Source organism: Schistocerca gregaria, chromosome 1 (assembly GCF_023897955.1).
Source record: "Schistocerca gregaria isolate iqSchGreg1 chromosome 1, iqSchGreg1.2, whole genome shotgun sequence".
Lineage (NCBI taxonomy): Eukaryota > Metazoa > Arthropoda > Insecta > Orthoptera > Acrididae > Schistocerca > Schistocerca gregaria.
Genome location: NC_064920.1, coordinates 456,013,273 through 456,026,015, shown reverse-complemented (window position 1 = coordinate 456,026,015; position 12,743 = coordinate 456,013,273). Strand labels below are relative to the sequence as shown.

Here is a 12,743-nt window from a genome sequence, read left to right as displayed (position 1 = left end):
TAAATTACTGGCAAATTTCTACCCTTTCCAGCACAATTTTTGAGAAAATCTTATGAGTATCAAGCAAAAGGGATACGCCTCTGTAGATGTTGATATCTTGTTTGTCACTTTTATTATGCAATGTGAATGGATGCAATTTTCCATTCTTCAGAGACGTTTTCTGTTTTCCAGGTTTCTTCATAAAGTAATAAAAATTAATTTATAATTGTGAAAGTTCAGATTGTGGAGACATGTATACTGTTGTTGTTGTGGTCTTCAGTCCAGAGACTGGTTTGATGCAGCTCTCCATGCTACTCTATCCTGTGCAAGCTTCTTCATCTCCCAGTGCCTACTGAAACCTACATCCTTCTGAATCTGCTTATTGTATTCATCTCTTGGTCTCCCTATTTATCGTCCACATTTCACTTCCGTACACTCCATACAAATACTTCCAGAAATGACTTCCTGACGCTGTATACTACCGTTATTATATTCAGAGTTTTAACAACATCCTTAATTTCACTAGCAGTGGGTGGCACACCGATATCTTTTATGAAACTATGGAAATTCTAACTTTTGCTTCAGTTTTAGACAGCATAGGAGCTGACGCATGTATTTCATAAGTACTTAACTATTTTCAGCACTGTTTAAGCCCACTCTACATTTTTTTCACCTCTGAAGCAAGTCCTTGGTTCTTGATAATGTTTTAATTCTTACTCCTTCTTCTTCCATTTCAATTAGTCTATTCTGAAACCAAAGGAATGTAACAAAACTGTTGTCTCCAACTCATTGTTAGCTGACCTGTATTCCATTTTCCAGTTTGGTTGAAATGTAATGCTTGCCATGGCAGGCATACAGGTGATGTCCTTTTGACATGGTTATTCTCTCCCTCTCTTTATTTTTGGTAGTGTCTAACTTCTCTGTCATAGTTGTTTTCATGTCTAGTTGTTGTCGTATATATTACACTTATTTGTTTTCACAGAACATTCTCAAGTTTTCCTCATGTTGCTCTTTCTCTTAATGCGCTCTGCCATTCTGTCCTATTTAGATTTGTCTGGCGCAAATATTTTCTATGTCATTGATTTCTGTAGTTAGGTTGCGCCAGGTAGAAATTATGATTTAATTTTAGGGAGATAGTGATCAGAGTCAGAGCGAACACATATTATTACTTTAATTTTCATGATTTTGCCAATTGTTTTTATTTTTATTTTATTTATTATTATTATTATTACTACTATTATTATTATTATTTTAAATATACACGGCAGTTAGAATTCACTTCAAATTAGATCATCCAAGTTTATGATTTGCTTGGAAAAGATTTTCAGTGATTATTTCAGTTGGAGTGATTTACAGATGCAGAAATCAAGTGACAATTTCAGTACTTCTGAATGCCAGATGTCCCCATATTGCTCTTCAAAATCAGTTCTCTTTGCGTATTTGTGCGTTGAAATGATTTTAAAATTTCACAGTAAGTGATTACTGAATATTAGATCATTTATTTGCACAGTTATTTTGTTTGGCTCAGATTGTTGATGACAATTTACAATTTTACTATTTGAAAGATTGTAGATAGAACACACTTCTTCATCCTCACTACAAAGCTTCTAAAAATGATGTACTTTTTTTGTAATTATTTGAGTAATAGAACTATGACTGCAAAATACATTATAAATATGTGTTATAGGAGAGTGAACGAAAGGCATACAATCCACGTAGTTTTTGTAAAGTATATACCATGGACCATCAACCTCTGAATACTGGTGAACAGAAGGACATGGCAGAGTTTTTTATAGACTTGGTTTCAAAACTTGAAGAAATGACTCCGGAGTTAAAGAAACTTGTCAAGACATTATTTGGAGGTGTCATAAGCAACAATGTTGTTTCACTAGTGAGTATTAATTGCAGTATCAATTTATCTGATACATTAAAAAATTAAATATTGTAATTGGGCCATTACAAAAATTTCATCTCGTACACTGTTCATGCATTTTAAGTCTCTTCAAATATCATTTCCTCAAATTTACTCTAAGTTATTTTAATTCTGTCCATCGTTCAGAATGTATCTTATTTTGTGTGTTTAATTTAGCGTGTCCAATTTGTGCTTGCCACCAGAAAACAGAAACTATGTTTTCAATAGCTTAAAATCAGTCCATTTTTTTCACAGATTTGCTACATGAAACACATTTTTCTGAGATATACAGTCCACTTGTTTTGTTTTAACATCACAATGTACAAGGTCAGAGTTTTCTGTTTTAGCATTTAATCCCACACCACCACTTGCCTACAGTCTTGTGTATAATAGTATATAGGGTTTCATTTAGTGCTTCCTATACTTTCTTTGCACTTAAGTCATTGTTTCAACAAGTTCCTTATTTAATATAACTCAGTGGTTTTTTAAACAGCAAAATCACATAGATGTGCTCATTTCAAACAACATTTTTGAGGTTTAAATCATAAAAACTCTGCTAATGAGTAAGAACCTTTATTTTGTAGTTGAAGGCACAGGTACCAAGTGCCCTTTTTGACTTTATCTATATTATCCTTAATAGAAATAAGTGTTATTGGAGGATATGTAAGGGAGTAAACTGACACGTCTTCAGTGTCAAACATGATTTTCATTTCAGCACAGCAATTTACATTTCCACACTTCTTTCACAGGATTGTGAACATGTAAGTCGAAAGTTGGAGGAATTTTACACTGTTCGTTGCCAAGTTGCAGACATGCGTAACCTGTACGAGTCACTTGATGAAGTTACAGTAAAGGATACATTAGAGGGAGATAACATGTACACTTGCTCACAGTGTGGCAAGAAAGTTCGTGCAGAAAAAAGGTGAGTAATTTGACATGATAAGAATTTGGATCTTCCACCTATGTGTTTCGAAGAGGGCCAAAGTATTAGACCAATTAAAGCTGCATTATCCAGTTAAGTATTATTTGCCATTCTTTGTTTATAGCAATCTGTAAACTGTAATACTAAAATGTGGAAAGTGTGCTGGTCAGAATATCAGCAATTATGAAAAGAATAGATTGCTAATCAACATAAAGATGACACATTGAGTTGCAGACAGGCACAACAAAAGGACTGTTACACACTAAATTTTCTGTGAAAGCCTTCTTCAGAAATGTAAGAAAAGCACACGCAAATTCACACAAGCAGAAACATCTCCTGCACACATGACCACCATATCTGGCCACTCTAGGCCAGACTTCAACTGTTGCATTAACTGAAAGCAGCAGTGGAAGGAGAAGGGGTAGCAGAGTACAGGTGAGGAAGGGGGAAGAAGAGAGAGAGAGAGACAGAGAGAGAGAGAGAGAGAGTGATGTCTGGTGGAATATGCAGGGTTTATAAGGCAGCAGTGTTGGGAGGCTCTGGGTGGGGGTTGGGGGATGAGAGTGGAAAAGGAGAGGAACAGTGAGGGGAGAAAAACTGGTGGGTGTGTTAGCAAAAAGCGAGCACAGTAAAGGTGGGGGTCATGAATTGGGAGGAGGTTATAGGATAGAGGGGCAGAAACTGGTGAGTGGAGGATGTGGGGAAGTAGTTTTATGCAGGTTTGAGGCCAAGATAATTTTGGTAGCAGGAAATATGTTGTAAGAATAACTGTGCAGTTCAGAAAATCTGGTGGTGCAGGAAGGATCCAGATGGCCTGGATTGTGAAGTAGCCACTGAAATCAAGCATGTTATGTGCATCTGCATGTTGTGCCACAGGATGCTCCACTTTGCTCTTTTGCCACAGTCTGGCAGTTGCCATTCATCCTGGTGGACAGCTCATTGGTAGTCATAAATGTATTAAAAGCTGTGAAATGATTGCAGCATACTTGGTATATGACATGGCTATTTTCACAGCCTCTGATGGGCTAGAATAGTTGTTGTTGTTGTCTTCAGCAGCTCACCATGCTACTCTGTCCTGCGCAAGCTTCTTCATCTCCCAGTACCTACTGCAACCTACATCCTTCTGAATCTGCTTAGTCTATTCATCTCTTGGTCTCCCTCTACGATTTTTATCCTCCACACTGCCCTCCAATGCTAAATTTGTGATCCCTTAATGCCTCAGGACATGTCCTACCAACCGATCCCTTCTTGATCAAGTTGTGCCACAAACTTCTCTTCTCCCCAATCCTATTCAATACCTCCTCATTAGTTATGTGATCTATCCACCTTATCTTCAGCATTCTTCTGTAGCACCACATTTCGAAAGCTTCTATTCTCTTATTGTCCAAACTAGTTATCGTCCATGTTTCAATTCCATACATGGCTACACTCCATACAAATACTTCCAGAAACGACTTCCTGGTACATAAATCTATATTCGGTGTTAACAAATTTCTTTTCTTCAGAAACGCTTTCCTTGCCATTGCCAGTCTACATTTTATATCCTCTCTACTTCGACCATCACCGGTTATTTTACTTCCTAAATAGCAAAACTCCTTTACTACTTTAAGTGTGTCATTTCCTAATCTAATTCCCTCAGCATTACCCGATTTAATTTGACTACATTCCATTATCCTCGTTTTGATTTTGTTGATGTTCATCTTATATCCTCCTTTCAAGACACTGTCCATTCCGTTCAACTGCTCTTCCAGGTCCTTTGCTGTCTCTGACATAATTACATAGGGGTCATGCAGGAGTAGGTTTAATAATGAATAAAAAATAGGAGTGTGGGTAAGCTACTACAAACAGCATAGTGAACGCATTATTGTGGCCAAGATAGACACAAAGCCAATGCCTACTACAGTAGTATAAGTTTATATGCCAACTAGATCTGCAGATGATGAAGAAATTGATGAAATGTATGATGAGATAAAAGAAATTGTTCAGGTAGTGAAGGGAGACAAAAATTTAATAGTCATGGGTGACTGGAATTTCTCAGTAGGAAAAGGGAGAGAAGGAAACATAGTAGGTGAATATGGATTGAGGCTAAGAAATGAAAGAGGAAGCCGTCTGGTAGAATTTTGCACAGAGCATAACTTAATCATAGCTAACACTTGGTTCAAGAATCATAAAAGAAGGTTGTATACATGGAAGAATCCTGGAGATACTAAAAGGTATCAGATAGATTATATAATGGTAAGACAGAGATTTAGGAATCAGGTTTTAAATTGTAGGACATTTCCAGGGGCAGATGTGGACTCTGACCACAATCTATTGGTTATGACCTGTAGATTAAAACTGAAGAAACTGCAAAAAGGTGGGTATTTAAGGACATGGGATCTGGATAAGCTGAAAGAACCAGAGGTTGTACAGAGTTTCAAGGAGGGCATAAGGGAACAATTGACAGGAATGGGGGAAAGAAGTACAGTAGAAGAAGAATGGGTAGCTCTGAGGGATGAAGTAGTGAAGGTAGCAGAGCATAAAGTAGGTAAAAAGACGAGCGCTGCTAGAAATCCTTGGGTAACAGAAGAAATATTGAATTTAATTAATGAAAGGAGAAAATATAAAAATGCAGTAAATGAAGCAGGCAAAAAGGAATACAAACGTCTCAAAAATGAGATCGACAGGAAGGTCTAGGATAAGCCTGTGATATGACTGGAATAGGAAGTGCTGGTGGGTGGATTGGACAGGTGTTGCACCTGTGTCTTAGATAGGGGGTAGGGGTGAGATTCCTATGGCAAGGGGTTGGGACTGGGAGTGGCATATGGATAGGTACGGATGTGCAGGTTGTGTGGATGGTGGAACACCACTTTAGAAGGGATGGGAAGGATCTTAGGTAGGATGCCTCTAATATCAGAATGTGATAATAGGTAGTCAAAGCCTTGATGAAGAATGTCATTTAGTTGTTCCACTCCAGGGTGGTATTGGGTGACAAAAAGGGGTCCCTCTTTGTAGCTAGTTCTTGGGGGTGGTGGGAGGGTTGGCAGTGTATAAGTATACAGCCCAGGAAATCTGGGGATAGTGCCTGTCTGTGAAGGCCATTGCGAATCCTTAAGCATACTGGCAAAGGGAGCTCTCATTACTGCATATACTTCATCCACAGGTGGCCGGGCTTTAGGAGAGGGATTTTGTAGTGTGGAAGAGTTGGCAGCTGTCTAAATGTAGGTACTGTTGGTGATTGGTGGGTTTAATGTGGGCAGAGGTGTGGATGGAGCCATCAGAGAGGAGGTGGTCTGTGTCTAAGAATCTGGCACACGGAGCTGAGGACGACCAGGTGAAGTGAATGGGAGAAAAGGTGTTGAGGCTGTGAAGGCGTGAGAATAAGATGCTTTGGCCTTGAGTCATGATCATGAAGATATCATCAGCGAAACTGAGCAAGACCAGGGATTGGTGTTTTGGGAGGCAAGGCAGTTTTCCCTCTAGATGGCATATAAACAGGTTGGCATAGGTGGAAGCCATGTGGTGACACAATTTTTTTATACTTTCCCTTCAAAGGAGAAGCAGTTGTGTATTAGGATAAAGTTTGCAAGGTGAATGAGAAATTAGGTAGGGGGTTTGTATTTTGAAGGATGTTGAGAGAGGTAGTTAGTGCTCAATAACAACAAGACCATGAGCATGAGGGATGTTGGTGTGTAGGGAACTGGCATCAACAGTGACAAGTAGGGATACTGGAGGCAAAGAGGTGGGAGTGGTGGGGAGTTGGTGAAGCAAGTGGTTGATATGAGAGGCTACATTTTGGGCAATTGGTTGCAGCTGTTGGCCAATGAGGGGCGATATTCATTCTGTGGGACACACTAACCAGCTACAGTGGGACATCAGGATTGATGGATTTGTGGATTTTGGGGAGTAGGTTTGTGAGGTGTCATGGGGGTGAGGAGGGAAATCGATTCAGAGAGAGGTTCTGTGAAGGGCCTAAGTCCGTATGCAGGGACTGGTGGTTTTGTTCGACTTCTGGGCTTGGATCACTCTGGTAGAGTCAGACAATTGGCAAAGGCTTTCTGCCAGGTAGCCACTGTGATTCATAATGACAGTGATAGAACCTTTATATGCAGGCTGTCATGCTGCACGAGGCTGTGTATTGGCTATTCTTTCTTTTGCTGAAAGGTTGGTGTTCTTAGGAAGGGGCTTGGAGAAGGGTGGTGAGGCCAAATGGGAGGTAAGGAATTGCTAGAACATGACCAGGGGGTAGTTTGGTAACTTGTGGGGGGTAGTTTCTACGAGAGTAGTTCAGTAGGTAATACCCACATTTTTTAAACAAGCCATTAATATACCCAGACAAATGTCCTTGTTGGTGCTTCACATTTGATGTTTGTTCTGTGCGCCAGTGAAGTTTTGAACAATTCTGGCAGATGGCAGAGCCGTAGTGCGGCTTCAAAATGGCATCTATATACGACTCACGTTGTTGTTATTCAAAAAGCTTGCAGAAAAAGAAACCGTGGTGAACATCAATAAACATTTGTGTGCAGTGTATGGCGATGCTGTGTTTGATAAGAGTTCAGTTGCGCGATGGGTAAAAAAATTTACAGCCTCAGGAAATGCGAAACAGAGCTCCATGATCAGCTATGCTCAGGACATCGTGTCACATCCACTGCTCCAGACATGCTGAATCGTGCAGATGTGATTATTCATGCCAACTGCCACTTAAAGATTCTCTACAGGGAACACACTTTGAAGATGACGAGAGTGTCAGTCATGCAGTGAAAACATGGCTATGCCTACAGGACAGGAGCTTTTACTAGCAGGGAATACATGCTCTTCCCTGCATTGGTGTATGGTCCTAGAACGTGATGGAGACTACATAGAAACATAGGACATGGACAAGACATGTTGATGTATATTGTCACCAAATTCTGACTCTTAACAATAACTATGTTCTGAGAAAAAAATTTTGGGGCATTACTTATTGATAGACCCTTGTAGATGACATTACTCTGTGCCTTGCAAAGACCTTAATATCAACCTAAGATCCCCAGAAGAAACCCCCAGAGCCTCAAAGACAGTAATGTTTCTTGCAATCCATGATGCGCAATGACTAAATAATGAAATGAAGTTCATCCTGTTAGGTACTTAACATTAGCTTGGGGAGTATGTTTGTAGTTGTAGATATATTATATGTTTGCAATTTGTCCCTGTATGGAATTATTATTGAAAGTGGTACTTTTCTACAGGGGCAGTTTTATGAGATGCATCTAGTTATCTTGTGTGCTGTGACATACACAATATAATAGTCGCATGTTTTCGTGCAGCATGACGAGAAATGTAAGAGTGTCATATAAATGTTTAACATTAAATATTGTGTATATAGGCTCATAGTAACAAAGTGAAATACTTGTGAGTGCACAATAAGTTAGTCAACGTTACTATTCCAGTTTACAAGAATTATGCATAGGATAGATTGCTAATCACCATAAAGATCACATATTGAGTTGCAAATAGATACAACAAAAGGGCTATTGAACACTTTTTAGCCAGAGGCTTCAGGGAAAAAACTCAAAACAAACATATTAGTCATGTGACTGCCATTTCTGGCCACTCTAACCAGACTGCAGCTATTGCTTTGAAAGGGAGACAACAATCAGGAAGGAGGCAGGGAAGGGGAAGGAATAGCAGAGAACAGGTGGGGGGGGGGAAGTACTGTCTGGTGGAGCATGGAGCATGTACAGACTAGAAGACAGCAGGACATGGCTGCCAGGGCAGAGTTTGTGGGGTGGAGGGGGGGGGGGGGGGGGGGTTGGAAAGTGGAAAAGGAGAGATACAGGCTGATTGATGGGTGCATTGGCAGAGAGCAAGCTCAATGAGGGTGAGGGGTTATAAGACAGAGGAGACAGAAACTGTTGGTTAAAGGTAAAGGCAGTACGGATGGTAGGATACTGTATTTAGAGGCTGGGATACTTTCCAAGTGGAGAATATCTTGTAAGCGTAACTCCCATTTGCACAGTTCAAGAAAACAGGGGTAGCCAACAGTTTTTTAGCCATACCACCCACTTTTGTATCTTTGTTAGTAGTAAAACTTAATAACTGTCCACCTGTTCCATAGTAAAGGTGATTTATAATGTAGAGAAGTAACTTTATTTTAATAGTATTTCTAAAGCTGGCTAACACTGATCTGTATCAGGCTATGTGATGAAAATTTCTGCCCCTCTAACTGTGAACTGCTGTGGTCAGCAGCAGATGTGTGAAAATCGTGTGGGGAAACACTTGTTAAGTCAAACTGTCACATGTAAAGTGCATTGAACAAGGTGTGAATAAATTGTGTACATGTGTGTGGATGTGAAGGACAATGAATTATCTCTTGTGTATCCAGTAGATTATTGGTTTCATATTTTTGGTCTAGTGTTCGTTATCTTGTATTTAAACTGGAATCTTTGTGTCATTAATTTAAATTTTGTAAAAAAGTTAGTGCTCAGTAGAATTTTGATTAGAGATTCTGATAAAAAAAGTGTTTTTTTTGTAATAACAGTAAAGCATTGTTATGAAGGACCGAGATACATAACACTGAGTTGTATTTAGGGTGAAATAAATTATGTTGGCCGAAGTGCTTCCTCCAACAAGGCCTCAGCCAGTTCTTACTATCCTTGTTGGTCTGAACAGCTATTTCTAACAGCCCTGCAATTATGGAGACATTACATAACTTTGAGACACTGCTTAGCAGCAGATAAGATGTGTTCCTATTATATTTTACTGCTTATAATAATTTTCTCACCCTACACTTTCATGCTACCCTATGCCTATTTCTGTTGGAGTAGGTAAATTGTTACGCAGTATTTTTGTACCCACCAAATTTACGATTATCACAAGATTCTCAAAAACATCTCTCTAATTATGTGTATTAGCAAATTTTGTTGTTGTTTTTGTATTGCGTTGGCAGGGACTTGTATTTTTGATTTGCTATGTACAATATCAAGGAAAAAATATTTGAACTAAGAAAGAGATGGCATTGGCATCAATAAAATCTTGTTTTCATTATGTTAGTACATGAAGCACAATAAGGTAAACCAAGCATCAACTTGAGGGACATAATAGTTTCATTTATATGGAATTTTAAGTACCTCTTTGCTTTGCTTTCGAATTGACAATGTGGAATACTGTGGCATCATAAAAATACTTTGTTTAGAGCCGTTTATAACAAATGAAAAATTTCTCCAGAATTGGTGGATGTTTGCAAGTAATCTACTGCTTCGTTTTCAACCATAACGAAATGGTTGCTTGAATTCAAATGTGGCCATACATCTCATGAATATTATCCATAAGTTTTAAAACTGCAACAAAAGGTATGAATATCGAGAACATTAACAAAGTGGTGCTGGATGATCAGGTGTTAAAGGTGTGTGGTGTAGCTGATGCCATAGGCAAATCAAAGGAAATAGTATTTGACAGGAATGAATCGGCTGTGGGAAAGCTTGGTACAAGATGGTGGATATTTTTTCTGTACTGACCAAACACAGATATGGAAAAAAATCTCTCAGTAATGTTTTGATCTATTTAGAAAGAACTCAATTAAATTTGAGTACACATTTGTTAGTGTTGGTTAGAGATGAGTCTACCACTTCAATTAAGAAATGTTTTCAAGGTTGTGAATGGAAGCTGATGACCCTGCACAAAAGAAGGCTGAAGTTGCTTTCTTATTGGATGCATTGTTAAGGATGAAAGGATAAGTAGTGATTACTGTATAGGTCTTCTGGATCATGTGGATACTTGATAAAAAGGATAACAGAAGAGGTCATGATGTCAAATGAAAAAAAGAGCAAGAAAACATTTGCCATTATAACAATTCACCTGCTGACTGTGGTGTGAAGGCAGTGGGAAAACAAAACAATTTGAATTCTAAATTCTTTGTATGCCCACACTGTTCATCAGATTTTACAGCCTGCATCTAAAGAAATAAGTGGCTGTGAAAATGTTTTGAACCCACAGAATTGCACTTTGCAGAAACATCCTTTGGAGACTGAATGTTGACAATGTGTGTTTCCCTAAAAGGTGGCTATGCCAAAAAATTTGCACTTTTTACTTGTGGAACATAAGATTTGACTCCTAGCCATTACCAGTTTACAGCCATTTACCTTTCCCTTGCAGAGAGGTTTACTGTTTTCTACAATACTTTTTTGCAGGATAAAAGGTTACTTTTAGATTCTCTTTTCGCCTTGCAGCATTTTAAGTAAAATACTAACAGCATGTTCATAACATATTAATGAATGAAAACAATTTTCCAATTTTTTCCAACACTTTTGACATTGCCTGTAGTTGTTTCTTATAAAGTTTGATAGCTTCCTGAAAAACCTGTGGAGGTTGGTTTTCATGTGAAACTTTTATTTTTCAGGGCATGTTTTAAGAAGCTGCCTCATATCTTGTGCTTCAATACTATGCGTTATACATTCAACATGTCAACAATGTTGAAAGAGAAAGTCAATACCCATTTTTCCTTTCCATTGCGACTAGATATGTCAGGCTATGTTGAGAAACATCTCATGCCTCAACATTATCAAGGTAATCCACACATAATGTATTCTTATCATTTCATGATCATGTGCCTTGGATTTTTGTTATAAAAGTACTGGAATAATTAGTGTTCATCATTATTCATATTTTCTTCTGTGTGTCTTATCCATAAAAATTTGTGTATTAAACAACTGGGAAAGACCAGCGTGGAATAACAATAAGATTATGAAAACAATAGGTTGCTGCTCACCGTATAATGTGTGTGTGGTGACTGGCAATTTTCATTTACTTTATATTAGATTAGATACACAGTTTGTTCCATAGACACACAATGAGGAGATCCTCAAGGATTTGAATCTTTGCTTATTTTCTGGTTTATGTCCTGTTTAGTCAAGATGGCAATGAACTGGATATAGTGAGGTTGCAGTACAGGTTATGTGTATGTGTGTGTGTGTGTGTGTGTGTGTGTGTGTGTGTGTGTGTGTGTGTGTGTGCACGAGTGTACACCTGTCCTTTTTTTCCCCTAAGGGAAGTCTTTCCGCTCCCGGGATTGGAATGACTCCTTACCCTCTCCCTTAAAACCCACATCCTTTCATTTTTCCCTCTCCTTCCCTCTTTCCTGACGAAGCAACTGCCAGTTGCGAAAGCTCGTAATTCTGTGTGTGTGTTTGTGTGTTTTGTTCATGTGCCTGTCTTCCGGCGCTTTCCCGCTTGGTAAGTCTTGGAATCTTTGTTTTTAATATATTTTTCCCATGTGGAAGTTTCTTTCTATTTTATTTACATCAACTTAATTTATCAACTAGACTAGTCAATAAAGTTGGTGGACAACCCCTTTAACATTGCTGATATAACATTCTCATCAGTCTCATAGTGCTGTTACATCAGCAGCAGCCTGACCAGTCCTTTCTTGAACAATAGCATTCTCCATTATCCTCTGTCAAAGTATATTGTGCTCACTTTTGTTACTACACCAAAAGCAGGTAAAAAATTGTGTCATTAAAGTGGCTGCCAGTTGGCTTTTGATGAGGAGTTCTTTTCATTGCTACAGCTCTGAAACGTGGAGCTCATGCAGGCAAATGCAGTACAGTTCAGGATCTCTTTCAACATGTGTAAAATTCTCACTATATGGGACTGAGGAGCCTAGTTTCAAAGACAACAAAGTAAAGCATTTTATAAAACTGAACTTTCAAGTAATATGAGATCTCTTGTCAACAATAGATAACTTCACCTAAACATATATTATAAAACCACCTACGAACGACAGACAAATGGATCTAAAATCAGCAATTAATTTCATAAGATCCAAATATTGAGATTAATGTCTTTGAAAGCTAAGCTTATTTCATGTAAATAATTTAGGGGTGAAGAAGACCACTAGACAACTCTCTCTGTTCCTACTCTCTTCTATTCCTGAACTATTTGAATTCTGCCAGATCTTTCGATGCTGTACATATC

General features: G+C 38.5%; 1 protein-coding gene across 2 annotated transcripts in view; it reads left to right on the top strand.

Moving 5' to 3' along the window:
• Nucleotides 1-12,743, top strand: part of LOC126352307 (ubiquitin carboxyl-terminal hydrolase 34) — a 538,206-nt gene that overhangs the window by 253,933 nt on the left and 271,530 nt on the right. For both annotated transcript variants that reach the window (XR_007565188.1, XM_050002677.1), the window contains exons 30-32: nt 1,667-1,870; nt 2,641-2,813; nt 11,170-11,336. Coding sequence is in view for 1 of the 2 variants with exons in the window: in XM_050002677.1 (XP_049858634.1) it covers nt 1,667-1,870; nt 2,641-2,813; nt 11,170-11,336 (544 nt within the window). In the remaining variant the exon portion in view is untranslated. The remainder of the gene's footprint in view (nt 1-1,666; nt 1,871-2,640; nt 2,814-11,169; nt 11,337-12,743) is intronic.